Below are 21,600 nucleotides of genomic sequence, written 5' to 3' on the forward strand. Positions count from 1 at the left end.
AGTATAAGATAGAATTTTTTTAAAAAAATCCATACATGAACTCATTGGCCAAGTCTTGGGAAGGATATTTCAAAAAGGTGATTGCATTAGAAATGATGTAAAGATGAAAAACCAGTCCAGCAATAAGAATATCTCCTGGCTGATAATACTTGTGCTGAATAAGAAGAGTTTCCGTGATGGAGCATTTACTAACAGAAACTTTGCAGTCTGCATTTGGGAAGAACACAAGTAATAACATGGCAAATCCTGTCATCTTTCTTAAAAATCCTCTTTTGGCCCACAGTTCAATCATAATTTGACATTTTGATTTAAATGCCTTTGTGCCCAGTCATCACTCAGCTTATCTGAAGCAGGGAGGACCTTAGAGTCAAAAACAGCAATCAGTTAGTCTGCCAAGAATGCATATATACATATACATACATATATATGTATATGCATACATATATACCCACATACACACTATACACACACAGTTTTACATGACAGAGATAAACAGTCTTGCTTCGAAGAGTTTCAAGCTGACTCCAGATTTCCCTTTAGGATTGAGAAAAATGTAAGCCCCAATAGTTAATTTGATTACTAGTCAGAGATAATTACATACTCAATTCTAGGATCTCTGAAATGCAACTGGAATCGACATATCTGAACGAACTTCAGTTCATTTCAGTGTGATATTGAAAAAATGAAAAGCAAAACAAGAACAGCGAAATTTAAGATCTCAGAAGTAAAAAGGAAAAAAAAATCTGTGTCTCTTCTTGTGTTTGAAAAGTACAGAATACCCACACAAACCAACTTTATGTTATTTTTTTTAACATTCTTGTATAATCCAGTCAGCATATATACAAACATGAAAAAAGAAAAAAAAAATCTCTCTTTCTCTACCATAGGAAATAAGGAAGATTGCTGACTTTTCTGTATTATAGAAACATGGATAAAATATTAAAATCCCAGGGACTTTTTAAAATTTGTTTTGGGAGCCCATTAGCCCCTTTATTACTAATAGTTGTTTCTTATACATTTCAAAGACATGTTTACATTGAATATCTGCAAATAAAAGTACATCTTAAATTTGTATTGTAGATGTTAAAGAAAATAGTAGTGTGCTTCATGACATAAAGTAATCATGAAGAATACAATTTAATTGATTCTTTTTATCAGATGCTCTTTTCTATTAAAGGCAGGCCTCAACACAATAATATAACATTTTGGGAAAAAGACACAAACCAGTAGTCCTCCACTAGAGGCCAAGATGGCAAAGATCTCCACAGCCACCATGTATTTTCCTTTACTACTCATGTAGGCAGGTATGAAGGACAACCAGACATTGCAAAAGATCAGCATGCTGAAAGTAATAGATTTGGTTTCCTGGAAAGTATCTGGTAACTTTCTGGCTAGGAAAGCTACAACAAAACTAACAGCAGCCAAAAAGCCCATGAAGCTCAAGATACAATAAAGCATCATAACAGATCCTTCATTACATTGCAAAATTATTTCACTGTTTAGAGAGTTCATGTCAGTGTCTGGGAAAGGGGGAGAGGTAGAAAGCCAGATTAGACAAAGAATAGTTTGTACAAGGGAACAGGAGAAAACAACAGAAAGGGCTAATTGTTTTCCAACCCATTTCCTCATATTTGATCCTGGTTTGGTGGCCATGAATGCAAGAACCACTGTGATAGTTTTGGCCAACATACAAGAAACAGCCACTGAGAAGATGATCCCAAAAGCAGTTTGTCGAAGGAGGCAGGTCACCTTCATGGGTCGTCCAATGAAAAGCAGAGAACAAAGGAAGGAGAGCAGGAGGGAGGTAAGGAGGGTGTAGGAGAGGCTGCGGTTGTTGGCCTTGACAATAGGAGTGTCGTGGTACTTCCTGAAGATTCCTAGCACAGAAATTGTGGTGAAGGAAAGCACAAGAGCCACTGTGGCCAAGCCGGTCCCCAAATTTTCTTCATAAGAGAGGTAAATGATATATTTGGGAATGCATAAATCATGGTCTTTATTTGGATAATGATCATCTCGGCACTGAAAGCAATCATCCATGTCTGAAAAAGCAAAAGTGTATATTAAATCAAGATAATTTTGGCATTTATGTATATTCCCCCCATTAAGAATATAAAATAGATGTGTTAACTGCACTTCCATTTGTTTTTCTCTTCTCTGTGTTTTTATACAGTACAACACATATTTGTCAGATATGTTGGTAAAACAAACACATGCAGGGAAGAATGTATGCAAACTTTTTTTTTTTTCCCTAATGAGAAATTTGCCTTTAGTTACATTCAGGTGAGGTTTGTTTTTCTAATCACCAGCCAGTTGGTGAAATGCAATAATTAACTTACCATCTGCGACAAAATCTCATTCAGATAAAGATTATAGGGCATTTGGCAAAAATAGTTCACATTTTTATATCTATGTCTCCCTCTCTTCTATTTACAGTATATTGGTAGTAGAAATGTTGCTCTCTATGGAAAATCAATGGAGGCTAATTCACTACATTTCTTCCCATTGTTGTCCAGCTGCTCCTGAGATAATGCGTTTAAAAGCTATAATAATAAAAAAAATAAAAAGGAGTGCTCTCTTGCTGAACAACTGGATTTTCCTACAAATAAAATCAAAGTATTGCCTGTTTCTGGATCATGATTATGATTAGCAGCAAGCCAGTTTGGTCTAGTGGTTAAGGTGTTACCTTAGAACATGTCAGCCTTTCAAGGTAGTCCAGACAGGAAACCAAAACAACAGTAACAGAATTTTGCAAGTCTGAAAGAACTCCCTCCCCCCATCTTTTCTTTCCTGAGACCTAGGCAGGGTCCCTTCTGAGACCCTTTATCCACCCTTATCTCTCCTTTGGACTCAGATATCTCTTATCAGACATTGTCTAGACCAGCCTTTTGATGCTGAAGGAAGCCTTGAAATATTTTTCAAGCATCACGGAAGCCTGCAGATTCAGGCTCAAATGTAGGCCAGAGTTACAAAATTATTATATTTGTTTCATGTGTAGGACAGTATATCAGTATTCACAGTATTTAGTTTTTAAACTAAAAATAAACAGTGAAATATACCTCTTTAATGTGAAGTTGCAAATTTGAAATTTTTTTTTCAATGAATTGTGATTTCCCAAGGAATGCCTAGTGACCTCTTGTGAAACCCTAGAGTTCTGCGGAAACCTAGTTGAGAAACCCTGGTCTAGACTGGGTCCCAAGGTTGTACTCACAACTAATTACAAAGTAAACACCAGTTTGATGGAATGTGGCCCAGTTACTCTCTCACAGCCCTGGGAAGAACAGAATGGCAAACAACTTCTCAAAATGTTGCCAAGTAAACTGCATAGTCTTGTCCATGGAGATGCCAAGTGTGACTCAAAAATATGCACATGTATATACACAGAGAGAGAGAGAGTCAAGAGTGCTCATCTAGTATTGAGTAGAATAACTAAGAAACATGATTTGTATTTTTTCCTCTTTTTTTTTTTTTTTTTTGGAGGAGAATAGAAAGGGAGATTTTGTACATTGAGACTTTCATTTCCAGTGCTAATGCTAATTTCTGGGACAGTTTTTAAGAAAAGTGAGCATTTCTTTACAACCTGATGTCATCAGGAAGCAGTACATGACTGGTTTTGACTTGTTTTGGACTCACCAGACATACATAGCCACAGATCTTGGAAACCCCCTCCTGGACATTGTACTTTGGATTAAACCAAGAAAAGTACCAGGACCAGATGAATTACCAAGTTCCTATTATAAATGTTTTGAGGATGACATTTTACAACCTCTTCAAAATAAAGTGAATTTGGTGCACTAGTTGGTTTTAAGATTAACAAACAAAATACAAAGATTCTAATAAAAACATGAAGACACAAGATCAGGGAGAACTGGTGAACAAAACAGATTTTGTTTGGGTGAGACTGAGAAAAAGGTCAAATATTTGGGTGTTACCCTGACAAGTATCAATTGTATGTTGTTTTAAAATAACTATGTCAAGATAAGGAATGAAGTTTAAAAAATATATGTTAAGATGGCAAAAACTGCAACGGTCACTGTTGGGAAGAATTTCTAAGATTAAGAAGAATGTTTTACCTAGAATGTTATTTTTGTTTCAGACAATACCGGTTTTGAGAACTAATATAGCATTTAAATGGCAGAAAGATATTCTAAATAGCAAGGTAAAAAAAATGAGTTAAGTACAAAGTATTCAGCAAAGGATCATTACCTTGCCAAGGTGCTGGAGCTTGAGCACCTAAATGATGCCATGAGCTAAACCGTGAAGGGCCACCCAAGATGGGAAGGTCATGACAGAGAGGACAGACTAAATGCGATCCCTGGGGAAGGTAATGGCAACCCACCCCAATATTCTTGCCGTGAAAACTAAATGGATCAGTACAACCAGAGATATGTCGGTATACCATTGGGAGATGAGACCCCCAGGTCGGAAGATGGTCAAAATGCTACTGGGGAGGAACAGAGGATGAGCTCAACTAGCCCCAGACGTGATGACGCAGCTAGCTCAAAGCCGAAAGGACGGCTAGCGGCCGACGGTGCTGGTGGTGAACGGCGAATCCGATGTTCTAAGGATCAACACACCATTGGAACCTGGAATGTAAGATCTATGAGCCAGGGCAAATTGGATGTGGTTATTGGTGAGATGTCAAGATTAAAGATAGACATTCTGGGCGTCAGTGAACTGAAATGGACTGGAATGGGCCACTTCACATCAAATGACCACCAGATCTACTACTGTGGACAAGAGGACCACAGAAGAAATGGAGTAGCCTTCATAATTAATAGTAAAGTGGCTAAAGCAGTGCTTGGATACAACCCAAAAAATGACAGAATGATCTCAATTCGAATTCAGGGCAAGCCATCTAACATCACAGTGATCCAAATATACGCCCCAACCACAAATGCTGAAGAAGCTGAAGTAGAGCAGTTCTATGAGGATCTGCAGCACCTACTGGACAACACGCCTAAAAGAGATGTTATTTTCATCACAGGAGACTGGAATGCTAAGGTGGGCAGTCAAATGACACCTCGAATTACAGGTAAGTATGGCCTGGGAGAACAAAATGAAGCAGGACATAGGCTGATAGAATTTTGCCAAGACAATTCACTCTGCATAACAAACACTCTCTTCCAACAACCTAAGAGACGGCTTTATACATGGACTTCACCAGATGGACAACACCGAAATCAGATTGATTACATCCTTTGCAGCCAAAGGTGGCGGACATCTGTACAGTCGGTAAAAACAAGGCCTGGAGCTGACTGTAGTTCAGATCACGAACTTCTTCTTGCACAATTTAGGATCAGACTAAAGAGATTAGGGAAGACCCACAGATCAGCTAGATATGAGCTCACTAATATCCCTAAGGAATATGCAGTGGAGGTGAAGAATAGATTTAAGGGACTGGACTTAGTAGATAGGGTCCCGGAAGAACTCTGGACAGAAGTTGGCAGCATTGTTCAGGAGGCAGCAACAAAATACATCCCAAAGAAAGAGAAAACCAAGAAGGCAAAATGGCTGTCTGCTGAGACACTAGAAGTAGCCCAAGAAAGAAGGAAAGCAAAAGGCAACAGTGATAGGGGGAGATATGCCCAATTAAATGCAAAATTCCAGAGGTTAGCCAGAAGAGATAAGGAATTATTTTTAAACAAGCAATGCGCGGAAGTGGAAGAAGACAATAGAATAGGAAGGACAAGAGACCTCTTCCAGAAAATTAGAAACATCGGAGGTAAATTCCAGGCAAAAATGGGTATGATCAAAAACAAAGATGGCAAGGACCTAACAGAAGAAGAAGAGATCAAGAAAAGGTGGCAAGAATATACAGAAGACCTGTATAGGAAGGATAACAATATCGGGGATAGCTTTGACGGTGTGGTCAGTGAGCTAGAGCCAGACATCCTGAAGAGTGAGGTTGAATGGGCCTTAAGAAGCATTGCTAATAACAAGGCAACAGGAGACGACGGCATCCCAGCTGAACTGTTCAAAATCTTGCAAGATGATGCTGTCAAGGTAATGCATGCTATATGCCAGCAAATTTGGAAAACACAAGAATGGCCATCAGACTGGAAAAAATCAACTTATATCCCCATACCAAAAAAGGGAAACACTAAAGAATGTTCAAACTATCGAACAGTGGCACTCATTTCACATGCCAGTAAGGTAATGCTCAAGATCCTGCAAGGTAGACTTCAGCAGTTCATGGAGCGAGAATTGCCAGATGTACAAGCTGGGTTTAGAAAAGGCAGAGGAACTAGAGACCAAATTGCCAATATCCGCTGGATAATGGAAAAAGCCAGGGAGTTTCAGAAAAACATCTATTTCTGTTTTATTGACTATTCTAAAGCCTTTGACTGTGTGGACCATAACAAATTGTGGCAAGTTCTTAGTGGTATGGGGATACCAAGTCATCTTGTCTGCCTCCTGAAGAATCTGTATAACGACCAAGTAGCAACAGTAAGAACAGACCACGGAACAACAGACTGGTTTAAGATTGGGAAAGGAGTACGGCAGGGCTGTATCCTCTCACCCTACCTATTCAACTTGTACGCAGAACACATCATGCGACAAGCTGGCCTTGAGGAATCCAAGGCTGGAGTTAAAATCTCTGGAAGAAACATTAACAATCTCAGATATGCAGATGATACCACTTTGATGGCTGAAAGCGAAGAGGAACTGAGGAGCCTTATGATGAAGGTGAAAGAAGAAAGTGCAAAAGCTGGTTTGCAGCTAAACCTCAAAAAAACCAAGATTATGGCAACCAGCTTGATTGATAACTGGCAAATAGAGGGAGAAAATGTAGAAGCAGTGAAAGACTTTGTATTCCTAGGTGCGAAGATTACTGCAGATGCTGACTGCAGTCAGGAAATCAGAAGACGCTTAATCCTTGGAAGAAGAGCAATGACAAATCTCGATAAAATAGTTAAGAGCAGAGACATCACACTGACAACAAAGGTCCGCATAGTTAAAGCAATGGTGTTCCCCGTAGTAACATATGGCTGCGAGAGCTGGACCATAAGGAAGGCTGAGCGAAGGAAGATAGATGCTTTTGAACTGTGGTGTTGGAGGAAAATTCTGAGAGTGCCTTGGACTGCAAGAAGATCAAACCAGTCCATCCTCCAGGAAATAAAGCCAGACTGCTCACTTGAGGGAATGATATTAAAGGCCAAACTGAAATACTTTGGCCACATAATGAGAAGACAGGACACGCTGGAGAAGATGCTGATGCTAGGGAGAGTGGAAGGCAAAAGGAAGAGGGGCCGACCAAGGGCAAGGTGGATGGATGATATTCTAGAGGTGACGGACTTGTCCCTGGGGGAGCTGGGGGTGTTGACGACCGACAGGAAGCTCTGGCGTGGGCTGGTCCATGAAGTCACGAAGAGTCGGAAGCGACTAAACGAATAAACAACAACAAAGTATTCAGCAAAGGATCATTACCTTGCCAAGGTGCTGGAGCTTGAGCACCTAAATGATGCCATGAGCTAAACCGTGAAGGGCCACCCAAGACGGGAAGGTCATGACAGAGAGGTCAGACTAAATGCGATCCCTGGGGAAGGTAATGGCAACCCACCCCAGTATTCTTGCCGTGAAAACTAAATGGATCAGTACAACCAGAGATATGTCGGTATACCATTGGGAGATGAGACCCCCAGGTCGGAAGATGGTCAAAATGCTACTGGGGAGGAACAAAGGATGAGTTCAACTAGCCCCAGACGTGATGACGCAGCTAGCTCAAAGCCGAAAGGACGGCTAGCGGCCGACGGTGCTGGTGGTGAACGGCGAATCCAATGTTCTAAGGATCAACACACCATTGGATCCTGGAATGTAAGATCTATGAGCCAGGGCAAATTGGATGTGGTTATTGGTGAGATGTCAAGATTAAAGATAGACATTCTGGGCGTCAGTGAACTGAAATGGACTGGAATGGGCCACTTCACATCAAATGACCACCAGATCTACTACTATGGAAAAGAGGACCACAGAAGAAATGGAGTAGCCTTCATAATTAATATTAAAGTGGCTAAAGCAGTGCTTCGATACAATCCAAAAAAATGATAGAATGATCTCAATTTGAATTCAGAGCAAGCCATCTAACATCACAATGATGCAAATATACGCCCCAACCACAGATGCTGAAGAAGCTGAAGTAGAGCAGTTCTATGAGGATCTGCAGCACCTACTGGACAACACGCCTAAAAGAGATGTTATTTTCATCACAGGAGACTGGAATGCTAAGGTGGGCAGTCAAATGAAACCTCGAATTACAGGTAAGCATGGCCTGGGACAACAAAACGAAGCAGGACATAGTCTGATAGAATTTTGCCAAGACAACTCACTCTGCATAACAAACACTCTCTTCCAGCAACCTAAGAGACAGCTTTATACATGGACTTCACCAGATGGACAACACCGAAATCAGATTGACTGCATCCTTTGCAGCCAATGCTGGCGGACATCTATACAGTGGGTAAAAACAAAAACTGGAGCAGACTAGTTCAGAACACAAACTTCTTCTTGCACAATTTAGGATCAGACTAAAGAGATTAGGGAAGACCCACAGATCAGCTAGATATGAGCTCACTAATATCCCTAAGGAATATGCAGTGGAGGTGAAGAATAGACTTAAGGGACTGGACTTAGTAGATAGGGTCCTGGAGGAACTATGGACAGAAGTTTGCAACATTGTTCAGGAGGGATCAACAAAATACATCCCAAAGAAAGAGAAAACCAAGAAGGCAAAATGGCTGTCTGCTGAGACACTAGAAGTAGCCCAAGAAAGAAGGAAAGCAAAAGGCGACAGTGATAGGGGGAGATATGCCCAATTAAATGCAAAATTCCAGAGGTTAGCCAGAAGAGATAAGGAATTATTTTTTAAACAAGCAATGCGCAGAAGTGGAAGAAGACAATAGAATAGGAAGGACAAGGGACCTCTTCCAGAAAATTAGAAACATCGGAAGTAAATTCCAGGCAAAAATGGGTATATTCAAAAACAAAGATGGCAAGGACCTAAGAGAAGAAGGAGAGATCAACAAAATGTGGCAAGAATATACAGAAGACCTGTATAGAAAGGATAACAATATCGGGGATAGCTCTCATGGTGTGGTCAGTGAGCTAGAGTCAGACATCCTGACAAGTGAGGTCGAATAGGCCTTAAGACGTGTTGCTAATAACAAGGCAGCAGGAGATGACATCATCCCAGCTGGACTGTCCAAAATCTTGCAATATGATGCTGTCAAGGTAATGCATGCTATATGCCAGCAAATTTGGAAAAAACAAGAATGGCCATCAGATTGGAAAAAAAATCAACTTATATCCCCATACCAAAAAAGGGAAACACTAAAGAATGTTCAAACTATTGAACAGTGGCACTCATTTCAAATGCCAGTATGGCAATGCTCAAGATCCTGCAAGGTAGACTTCAGCAATTCATGGAGCGAGAAGTACAAGCTGGGTTTAGAAAAGGCAGAGGAACTAGAGACCAAATTGCCAATATCTGCTGGATAATGGGAAAAGCCAGGGAGTTTCAGAAAAACATCTATTTCTGTTTTATTGACTAATCTAAAGCCTTTGACTGTGTGGTCCATAACAAATTTTAGCAAGTTCTTAGTGGTATGGGGATACCAGTTCATCTTGTCTGCCTTCTGAAGAATCTGTAAAACGACGAAGTAGCAACAGTAAGAACAGACCACAGAACAACACACTGGTTTAAGATTGGGAAAGGAGTACGGCAGGGCTGTATACTCTCACCCTACCTATTCAACTTGTACGCAGAACATATCATGTGACATGTTGGGCTTGAGGAATCCAAGGTTGGGGATAAAATCTCTGGAAGAAACATTAACAATCTCAGATATGCAGATGATACCACTTTGATGGCTGAAAGCGAAGAGGAACTGAGGAGCCTTATGATGAAGGTGAAAGAAGAAAGTGCAAAAGCTGGCTTGCAGCTAAACCTCAGAAAAACCAAGATTATTTCAACCAGCTTGATTGATAACTGGCAAATAGAGGGAGAAAATGTAGAAGCAGTGAAAGACTTTGTATTTCTAGGTGCGAAGATTACTGCAGATGCTGACTGCAGTCAGGAAATCAGAAGACGTTTAATCCTTGGGAGAAGTGCAATGACGAATCTTGATAAAATATTTAAGAGCAGAGACATCACACTGACAACAAAGGCCCGCATAGTTAAATCAATGGTGTTCCCCGTAGTAACATATGGCTGCGAGAGCTGGACCATAAGGAAGGCTGAGCGAAGGAAGATCGATGCTTTTGAACTGTGGTGTTGGAGGAAAATTCTGAGAGTGCCTTGGACTGCAAGAAGATCAAACCAGTCCATCCTCCAGTAAATAATGCCAGACTGCTCAGTTGAGGGAATGATATTAAAGGCAAAACTGAAATAGTTTGGCCACATAATGAGAAGACAGGACACCCTGGAGAAGATGCTGATGCTAGGGAGAGTGGAAGGCAAAAAGAACAGGAGCTGACCAAGGGCAAGATGGATGGATGATATTCTAGAGGTGATGGACTCATCCCTGGGGATGCTGGGGGTGTTGACGACTGACAGGAAGCTCTGGCATGGGCTGGTGCATGAAGTCACAAAGAGTTTGAAGCGACTGAACGAATAAACAACAATAAAGTATTACAAGATGCTAAAGAAAGAGGAGGTTTAGATTTACCAGATTTGAAATTGTACTTTGCAGCTTGTTGCTTAGTATGGACGAAAGGTTGGTTGACTTTGAGAAATAGGTTGTTATTGGAATTAGAAGGGCACAATTTGAGATTTGGGTGGCATGGCTATTTATGATATGATAAAGTTAGGTTAATGTGGATTTTAAATATTGTTTTATTAGATGTGCCATATTGAGCGTGAGGAACAGATATAATGCTAGGTTGTCTCCAAAAATTTGTTCATGTTTGTCACTGCAGGAAGCATTTCACAGAAGAGAAATGATAACTAAGCATAGTGGTTAACTTATGGTGAAATATTGCCCCCCCCCCCTCAGAAGGACTTCAAGATAAAACCAAGAGAGGATTTGATATCAGAAGGTTATATTTGTCAATGGGTTTCATATATTCAAGTATTAGAAAGATTTAAAGTAGATAAAAATAGTTTTTACTTTGAAGTTGGTAAAAATGAATTTGAACTCTGTACAAATGATGAACATGTTATTGCTAAGTTGTACAAACTTTTATTGACATTAGAAACAGAAGATGAATAAGTTAAAGACTGTATGATAAAATGGGTTAAACACTTTGGATATAATATACAAATAGAACAATGGGAGAATATTGGATGAAAGGATTGAAATTTACATTGTGTTATAATGGTAAAGAGAATTTTGATAAAATGATGTACCATTGGTATTTGTCACCAGATAAACTGTCTAAAATGTACAAAGGTACTTTGAATGCATGTTGGAAATGTGAACAACAAGAGGGGACTTTCTATCACCTTTGGCGGACACACAAAAAAGCTGAAAAAAATTGAGATCAAATACATTTTTTAATTCAGAAGCTCTTAAAGATTACTATACAGTTGAACCCATAGATTTCAATTTTGAAACTGATATGTAAACATTTGGAAAGAACCCATGGAATTTTGTTTTCATAGTTGATAACATCAGCAACGTTTTTATATGCACAAAGGTGGAAAGATTCGACATTGCCTCCAGTGGAAGAATGGATGGTGAATTTGATGGAGTTGGCTGAGATGGCACAATTGATAGCTCTGATTAGAGAAAATGCATTGAATAATTTTAATGCTACTTGGAAGCCCCTTTTGGACTTTTTGCATGAAACAGAAAAAAATATGAAATCATTATATATGGATTTGATTATTAGAAATAATAATAGACAATAGTAATAATGAAAGCTATGCTGTAAACTTAGAATAAGAGTTTAATGTAAATGGATACTTATATCTGCTGCAAAGAAATTTGGAGTCATTCTTTTTCTGTATTTCTTTTTCTTTTTCTGCATTTTTGATTTGGTTCTTTCTCCTTTTTTCTACACTATTCTTAAAAAAAAAAATTCTATCTTAACCATTACTTTTTGTTTGCTTCTATCTTTTTATCTTGAAAATGTAACAAAGCTTAACAAAAGAGAGAGAGAGAGAGAGAGAGAGAGGGAGAGACTGTACTTTGGATGACTATAAATACTGCATTAGCATTAGGAGCTATCCAAATTCTAATTGTTGTAGGAAGGCATATATATTTCTATGGTCTCAGAGTTTAAGTAAATGGAAGGGAGACTGTATATAAAACTAGATAACCCATGATCCATTGGGTCATCATTTCAGAGATATTTCCTTACCTAAACAGAGAAACAGAATGACCACAGGCAGGCAAAAATGTAGTGGGAATGGGAACTTCTTCAAATTTCCTGCCAGCTTCCCCACTGAGTTTCCTTGTGGGAAGCTGGCAGGGAGCATCAGAAACCTTCCTTCCTTCCTTCCTTCCTTCCTTCCTTCCTTCCTTCCTTCCTTCCTTCCCTCCCTCCCTCCCTCCCTCCCTCCCTCACCTGTGCATCCTCCCCAGGCCCAAGACACTGTTCCAAACCAGCTACTCACATACCCTCATGCACCCTCCCTGACGAATGCCATGTCTCCACGTACCCTCCACAACCAGCAACATGCACTGCACCATCACACACCTTCCCTGACCTTCACAGCACTTCTTGCATACCTGTTTCCTTCCTCCCCACCCAGCAGCAGCCACTTACCTGCCTGCTGGCCTTGGACTTGTAACTTCCTCCCAGCTTCCTCACTGACTTTGCTCGTGAGAAGCTGGCAGGGCACATCAGCAATCACAATTTAGTTTAGACTTCCTGCCAGCTTCCCCATTGACTTATGGGAAGCTGTCAGAGAACATTGGAAATGATGATCATGTGACCATGGCTGACTGCAGCACTGCAGTGGCATTGAAGTGGTAGCAGTGCAGCGAGGCTAAAGCGGTCACAACTATGCCAAATTTTGGGATGGGATTTTCCGTGCGTTCTGTAAACACATTCTGTAAGTTAGCCAATTTGAGGTACCTCGGTTGAAAAATTGTTGCCTTATGATGCACCATTTCACCCAATTGAAGGTTACAAACAGATATGAGAACTTTAGTATAGATACTAAAGTTAGAACCTGGTGTCAAAATGTACCCCATATTCTGATCAGTCTTTTTACCTGTCTGGTTTGAAATCTTCCCTTCTGAACATGGAGTACAATCATAGCAGCAAAAAGACTCTCCTTCCTTCTTGCTCTTTCTATAACCTGAACGGCATTTCTCATTACACAACGAAATGGGCTGTACCTGTCCATATATGGAAGAAGCATTGAATTAAATATGCAGAAAATTAGAAAAGGGATCAGTCAGGGTTCATGATGAGTGAAGAAGATTCCTACTTTTGGTCTAAGGGAACAGACTAGAATAAAGCAGACCCACCACCTGTTCTTGCCATCTGTGCATGCAACTTACATTTTTGCAATAAGGCTCGAAATTGGAAGAAGCCACACCTTCCCTCCAATCTCACTGAGATTGAGGACTCTAGAAAGATACAAGGAGACCTCAGACAGAGGAACTATTCCATTAATGGACTTGATCTTCTAGACTCCTCAGTCGTATTGAACCAAGTTTCAGAGAATGTAGGATGAATCTTCCAGATCATACACATTGTTATTAGAGAGAAAACTACCCCAAATTCTTTTCTGGGAAATTACTAATTTATACTACTAAATGAGAGACAGCAATAAGCTAAAAGTGGAGAAGTGATCAAGCCACTTTTGTTCTTTATTGATATTCAAATAATGGCCCACAACCTCAAAATGCAATCAGTGTTGTTGTCAGAATTCTTCAGCTATTCAGTGATAGCAGGTTCTTTCATGAAATACTGTCCAGTTGAAGTTGTAAGATAGATAGACAGACAGACAGACAGACAGATATCAGAAGAATATTTGGGGAAAAGAATTCTAAATGACAGATGTAGAAACTATGACAGTTTTGTTTATCAAAAGTATTCAATTTTGTAAGCTGAACATTGAAGCTCCTTGAACTTTAGATAAGAAAATAAAGAGTTCTTAAAACAACATGGATGTCTACCTGTCCAAACTGGGTTGGCCAGACAACGTTCTTTTCGGAAATAGTCAACAGTTGGTCTGAGGGTTTCTGTGGCTCTATCCTTCCAATTTTGACTCTAAGAAAAGACTGATTTGAGAATGTGACCCAGTTGATAATATCAAATCCTCCTACTAAATCACCATTTTGGTCAAAAGAAATAGATTTTCCACTGCTGTCATTAAAAGAGACGTGTCTAAGAAAGCGATGCATCTAAATGGGAGTAAGACAGGAACTATTTAATATATTCCTTTGTACTGCAGTTTATTTTTAGTATTTAATATGTTATGCATATTAGCACCTAAGGGTGGGAAGACAGGCTTCTTTATTAACACAGTGACGTCAGACCATGCTGTGATTTCCATGATTATACAAGTGAGAAAGGAGAAATATATATATATATATAAATATATATATATATATATATATATATATATATATAAATGCAAAGAAGAAGGAGAAGAAGAGAAAAAGTAGCTGTTAAATTAATTCAAGTATTTGAAGGTATAGGAAATAGGGGATTAACATCCCTAAGAATTTATCTGTCTTCTTTTAAAAATATGTTATTGTTTTTAACATGTCAAGTTATACTGAATGTATACCATCCAATGTTTAAAAGGTTTACTCTTCAATGGAATTCCCATCACATTTCTCTGGAAAGCTTTATATGATTAGCAAAAAAAAAAAAAAAAAAAGAGTCTGTTAGTGCCTTTTCTGACCATCAAATTTTATTAAAAGATTTTGTGAATTTTGGGAGTTTATACCTTTTAATAGAATTAAAAAGTTTATTCCGTTTAATAAAATGTGTTAGTTGGAAAAGGTCCTATCAGACTCCTACTTTTTGCCAGCAAAGACAAACATGGTTCTCCTCTTACAATGCCTGTTGGATTAGGTAATCTTTAGGATTTGACATTTATCCAAATAAATATTTCATCTCATCAGATGGCTGCAAGTAGCTGATCTTCCTTGAAGGTATAACAGGATCAGGCATTCTTATAATTTGGATTAAACACTACCAAGCATGCAACAGATATAGCTTAGAGGGAAAGTTGGAAAAAAAAAAAGTTCCCAAAAAAGAAATGGCAAACCATCTCTGCACTGTTGCCAAGAAACTATGAACACGTCCATAAAGAATTTCCATTTCATACATGGGCACATAATTTCAGGGGAGCATAACAAACCTTGTTTGATGTAACATAAATATAAGCAAGAAGAAACCTGTTTCAAGCAGGATCTATATCAACCTGGATGACCTTGAAAATATTACATGTGCTTACTACTTGCGGTGAAGATCATTGGAAGGTTTCATGGCAGCATGTAGAGTGGGAACTTTAAAATTATTTCCCCAAAAAGACAATAAGAAATTTCATGACTGTTGTCAAGAAAACTACATGGACATGAGTATGAAATCATCAGGGATCAACTTCAAATCAAAGGACACTTTACCTTGGACTTGATATGCTACTGTCATCATATCATGAAAAGAAGTTGGGTTAGTCTAGTCTTGACTAAGAGAATACAGTCCCCTGCATAGACCCGGGCTCTACCTTTCTTCTTTGCTCACAGGAAAAGCCAAAATTGGTTTAAGTTAATACTATCTACTTCCTCAAGTCAGAAAATACTCAATGGTCCTGATGAAGAACAGCATGCCCGCAATAAATAGTGCATTCCATTTCTACTTGTAAGTAATATTAAAATCTTCTCTTGAACCAAAAAAGTGGCACACAAAAGGGATTCAGAGCAGTTAACTAGTTTACTGGTTACATGATCTAAAAATAAACTAAGGAAGCCTCTTTTCTAAGAAATGCTGGTCTTTCATTCTGAGAGACTGAAACAAATGGAACATATTTATTTTGTGTTGTTTCATCTTTCAGAATGAAGGTCAGCAAATACTCACAGAATAGTCAGGCTAATCCCTAATCAATCCCACAACTGATTCATGGCACAATGAGGTTGTTTGTTTGACTCCACATTCCCTTCTGTGTTATACAATGAAAGAAACAAGCTACAGAGGGGCAGTTGAAAGACAAACCTGCATAAATAATATAAAAGAAGCAAGAGCTTTATACATTATTAGCCCAACACATAGGATTTTACAAGATAGTGTAGATAAGATTACCCTATTATCATAAGAGTAATGATTTTTTTAGAAAAAAAAAGAAAAAAAACAATCAACTGGAGAACAACAAAAAAAGAAAAACTATAATGAGAAACTGTGATGAGGTTAGATAGATATTGCCATTTTTTTTCTTACAGAGGAACAGTCTTTCCACTTTTATCTGACTTTCACTAGATATTTCCAGTATTCCACAATACAGTTAATTCTGTGGAAAGAAATTGGGGAAGAAGAAGGAATTGGATTAGAGGATATTCAAGGTCTCTTCCAGCCCTATGATTCTATGATTGTAAGAAGAGAATGCTGCAATGTCTCCATTAGTTTACTCAGAGAGTTACCTTCCATGACTGTTGACGAAGTTTCTGTCTCCATCCATTTGCAGTTGACCTTTGATTGTTCACAATAGTTTGCATGGCATGCAAAGCATGTGCAATGGCATAGACAGCACTGTAGACACTGTAGCTATGAGCCGTCATCCTCATTTCAAACACAGTCATAGGGAGAGTTTCTAGCTGCTCTTTCCCAGTGCAAATATCCTCATTCACATTGTCACTGGTAAAACTAGGGAAAAAGCAATCAAATACCTGTTGCCAGGCTTCTCTTAGGAAGCCATCTTCTTTCTCCAAAGCAGGGTTCCTCTCTTGAAGGAATTGATGGAATCCAGGAACATCATTGAAATTAATTGCCAAGGATAAAGATCCATGAAGGAAGTTTAAGTCCCAATTTCTTTGAAGGGGAATGGATATGAAATCAACTTCTGCTGTCATAATCCAGACTTTAGAATATACTGGCAGTTCCTCAAATGCAGATATTTTGAGGAAATTCCTTAAAGATAGCATACTTTGAAATTCACCATGAACAATCACAGTATTAGACGTACGGGTCAAGAGAAAAAGTATTGTTTCATGAATCCCTTCTGCTACTTCACCAATCTTGTCGAGATAGCCATCAGACAGTTTTCTTATGAAATCAAAACAGATACCACTTTTGGAAAACATGGGTTGCACCTGTTGTAGTAATATTTCTGTCAGTCTGCCAATATCAAGATATAACAGACCAATCCATGTCCACCCAAAATGCAGTAGAAGATGAAGAATCCCCTTGTGCTGATTAATTGCATTTGGGAACATCGAGTGGAAGACAGTATTTTGGGTCTTCATCTCTGGAGCAGAGATATATCCAAGCTAAAATGTTTGAAGGAAAGCAGGACAAATAAAGTGTCACCCCGCACTCCGCCACCCTCCCATAATATTGTTTCATGGTCAATTTGTGCTTATATATACAGTATTATCCAATTCACAGTACTATTCCAGCTGATGTTCTCAGGTAAAAAAATGTTACTAAACATTAAGAGTGGAAGATATAAATATCCAGGCATCCTTTTTTTTATATATTATTATAAAACTCTTATTGTTTCATGAAAGCCACTTACCTGTGCAATTTTGTAGCTGGTCAAGATGTTTGCTATGTCCAGGAATTCATCAGAGCTCGGTCCCCCAATAACAGCTACCAGATTGTTCTGGAGGTCACATTGATAGTTAGGGATGAATCTGCTTGGTGTAGAGAGCAGTTCCATTGTGGCTGCGTAGGTATATCGCGGACTAAAGTAAGTGTTGTAGATATTGAAGCCTAGGGTGACATTGGTTAAGATCTTGTGGTTTCCATTAATCTCCTTCACAGCAAACACCAAGGCTAAGACATGCTGGTAAGCCTGAGTCAGTAAACTAGAGTGAAATTCAAAAATCAGAAATACATAAAGTTAAATTGCTTCAGAGGAAATATTTGCTTCATTTCAATACAATATATGTTTGCTAACATCATACTAAACACAGAGGGGCATCTAGGAAGAGTGATTCTTTGCCTTGACCCAGCACAACGTATACAGTACTGTGAATGTTAACAGCTCATACATTTCCCCACACAACTTAAACATATATGCACATACTTTCTCCTTCTCTCTCCACAACTTCATGTCACTCTCTTCCTCTCTCACACACAGAAGAACATGAGGGAGACAGAGACAGAGACAGAGAGAGACAGGAAGAACACTGTTTCTATTTATATTTCACTGGAAAATGTTAAAAAGTAGAAACCACTTATGATTCTCAAAGGTACCAAAACTACTTCAGATTACAGACAAAATATAACAAACCACTGTGGTCTTCCTTCCTTCCTCTTCCTCTTCTTCCTTCCAACCTCCATATTTTTATAATTAATTAATGACAACTACAACAATTAGCATATCAACAACTACTGTAGTCCTTAATACTATTGGAGGCAGATGAGGTATCATGCCTTTTTGCAATCATCTATTTATAGATGATTTAGATACAGATCTATAGATGTTGTGGAAAGCAGATGTTCTCCATATGCCAGTAGCAATAGCTAAAATCTAGTACTATTTTTTTCCCAATTTTCATCAGAATAGTATCATGCCATGGCTTGCAAAGTTTCAATTCCTTACATGAATTCAGAGAACATGTCATGAAAGGGATGTCTTGTGAATTTGGCCTCCTCAGAAACAGCAATGTACTGAGAAACTATACCACCAATAATGAGTTCTCCTGGTTGATAATATTTATGAAGCATAATGCTTGGCTCACTGCTATGGCATTTTGCAAAAACAACTTTGCATACATTCTTAGGGAACAAACATATTATCAGTACCCAAAATATTACAATCACAAATGATTTTTTTCCTTTCCAAAAACAATTTTCCATCTCCCTCAAAGAAGACAGAATAGCCTCAAATTTTGGAGGAAAGTATCAACTGCAAGCCACGGCAGTAGAGAACAAGCATTTGTCCACTGAGTTGACGAAGCACAATGTCCTTGTATCTCCAGCTTTGAGGATCACAGAAAATATTTAAATAAAGCATCTTTTATTTTTGATAGAATCTCACTCACAGAGCCTTCAGGGAGCTGGAGAAGGGACTTGAAAAATCTCTATCAAGATGATAATTAAGTCAAATAATCCCGTATGATGGTGTTTACTATGCTGCTGCTATCTTTGTCTTATTCCCACTGAGCAAAAGGTGGGTTGTAATGTCCCCTGTCCATGAGGTCAAATTCCATCAAGCTCAACTGTAACTCAGTAGTTGAAAATCAACATAAGCCATATGCTGGTTTGCAAAGGGTATCTTGGTTGAAACAGCACCATAATTTTCAAATATTATAAATGGATCCCATTTTTTCCAGATCAAGCACACTTTCCAGTTTGGGGGGTGGGGGATACTACTGATTGCTCAAAAATGCTCTTGTCCCCTGCACCATTTCCACTTCATCAGAAGTTATGTAACACCCTATTCTTCTTACCTGTGGAAATAGAAAAGATTCAAGTAATTTTATCCCATCGTTAAAAAAAAATGAATTTCTTCAGGTAAGCAGAATAATGTGATAGTGAACTCAAGTTTCAATGACTTTCAGGCTACCACTGCTATATAAGAACTTAAGAATCATCATGATGGATTAGGCCATGGTTCTTCTTAGATCTTTTCAAAGTAGCCCTTCACATGCTTTGGGGTTGTTTACATGCAGCAGGGGAGATTTCACCACCTTCTTATTCTGACACAATCAGTCCACCCTTATTTTCCATAAATGATTCTGGATAACCATGTTTATGCACTTCCATGGAAAGTACACACCAAGCCTTTTTTGATCTGACATTGCTTGTTCTGAAGGTTCATACCAACATATTGGGCCCCTCCTCCTCTTCCTCCTCTCCCCTTGTCAAAGATCCTTCAAGTACTCATTTAAAGCAAACAGATATAGATTTTCTTAAAAAAAAAAAAATGAGTATCCCAGGTACTTTAAAAAAAATGGCTTTATCGCTTTTGAGATTTCACAAAGTAGACACCTTTTTTTGTTGAAAGTTTCTAATATACAGTATAAAAACTGATTTTGCAGTAAGTGATAGTGGCACAATGTTCTTATTGCAGAGACATTAGTATTTACATGTTTCAAAAATCAGTAAGAAATCATCAGCGTGGCCACAATTTCTGTAAGTTTGGTGATAGCTAGCAGTCAGCATAGGCTTGGATATCACCTACTGTTGTTTTAAAAAAAATGAGAAGAAACTTTCTAATTTTCCATTTTTTTTTTAATGAATAGAAGGCTAGAAATGTTTGATTTCAAGAGATCACAGCTAATACGATACTTTCAGGGAACATTTTTCAAAAAGATTTTTAAAAGATTTTTCATAGATAAGATATACATTCAAAGAAAAAAAAGAAAAATATAGCAAAGTGTGAAAAAGAAAAGAGGAAAAAAAAACAGAATGGAAAGAAGATAGAAAAAAGAAAAAGAAAATAAAAAGACAGAAAGCATGAAAAATATATAAAGAAATGGCTTCTGATATCCTTCTCAACAGTTATACATACAATTCTAATCAAACCACTCTCTCCAATTTCATCATAATTCCCTTCCTTCTATAGCCTGTTCTTACCAATCATCAAAACTATAAATCAAAAAATCATTTTCTTTCTCATGCAAAATGTCCATAGGGGATTTCGAGTCCTTGATGAATGTCAGTAATGAACTTTCACTAATCAAAGAAGTCAATTTGTCCATCTCAGCAAGTTCTGTCAATTTCACCCACCATTCTTCCATGGTGGGTAGGGTCAAATCTTGATATCTTTCTCCATAATCTTGCTGCAGTAATCATATATTGAAGTGACCTTCCATGACTCTTTTCTAACTGTTCATCCATCAATCCTAAAAGGAAAAGTTCTAGCTTCAATTGAATATTAATCTCTAAAATCCTCTCTATCAATTTATGCATTTGAATCCAAAATTGTTTAGCTTTTTACATGTCTGCCAAGCATGATAAAATGTCCCTTCATGTTGTTCACATTTCCAACATACATTTCTGTCTGTATGCATTCTAGATAATTTATATGGCATCCTGTATGAACGATACATCATTTTATTAGATAGATAGATAGATAGATAGATAGATAGATAGATAGATAGATAGATAATAACATAAATTTCAGTGCTTTTAACCACACATTTTCCCATTGATCCATATGAATATTATAACCAAAATTCTTAGCCCACTTTATCATATATTCTTTAACATATGAACAGTTCTTCCTCTGTTTCAAATTGCAATAAAAGTTTATACATTTTAGTAATTACATGTTCATTAAAAATACACAATTGTACTTCAAATTCTGCCTTACTTTGCTCTACACAATAAGTCTTTTTATTCATTTAAATCTTTCTGATAACTGTAAATGGGAAAACCATTGAAAACTATATCCTTCTGCCATTAGTTGCTCTCTTGATTTAATTTTACATTTCCCTTGATGGTTTTCCAATAAGCTTGCAACCAGTTTTCTACATCAGTTGTATCTGATCTTCTATTTCCATATTTTTTTGTTAACATCTTCATCTT

The 21,600-nt window shown here is 38.1% G+C and overlaps 1 protein-coding gene across 1 annotated transcript; it reads right to left on the minus strand.

Annotated features, from left to right (window-relative positions):
* Window positions 1-1,137: 1,137 nt before the first annotated feature.
* Window positions 1,138-20,771, minus strand: LOC134496937 (vomeronasal type-2 receptor 26-like). Its single transcript, XM_063302651.1, has 6 exons — window positions 20,647-20,771; window positions 17,636-17,927; window positions 16,542-17,387; window positions 14,073-14,300; window positions 13,160-13,286; window positions 1,138-2,039 (listed from the first exon to the last, which is right to left on the minus strand). Exons 1-6 carry the CDS (start codon window positions 20,769-20,771, stop codon window positions 1,138-1,140), a joined length of 2,520 nt encoding a protein of 839 aa, XP_063158721.1.
* Window positions 20,772-21,600: the final 829 nt, after the last annotated feature.

The sequence above is a fragment of the Candoia aspera genome, chromosome 4, assembly GCF_035149785.1.
Source record: "Candoia aspera isolate rCanAsp1 chromosome 4, rCanAsp1.hap2, whole genome shotgun sequence".
Classification (NCBI taxonomy): domain Eukaryota; kingdom Metazoa; phylum Chordata; class Lepidosauria; order Squamata; family Boidae; genus Candoia; species Candoia aspera.

Coding starts and splice junctions, on each gene's coding strand:
- LOC134496937 (XM_063302651.1), bottom strand. CDS start 20,771: ATGGACAAATTGACTTCTTTGATTAGTGAAAGTTCATTACTGACATTC. Junction 17,388..17,635: donor CCAGCTACAAAATTGCACAG/GTAAGTGGCTTT, acceptor CAAACATTTTAG/CTTGGATATATCTCTGCTCC. Junction 13,287..14,072: donor GGCCAACCCAGTTTGGACAG/GTAGACATCCAT, acceptor ATATATGGACAG/GTACAGCCCATTTCGTTGTG.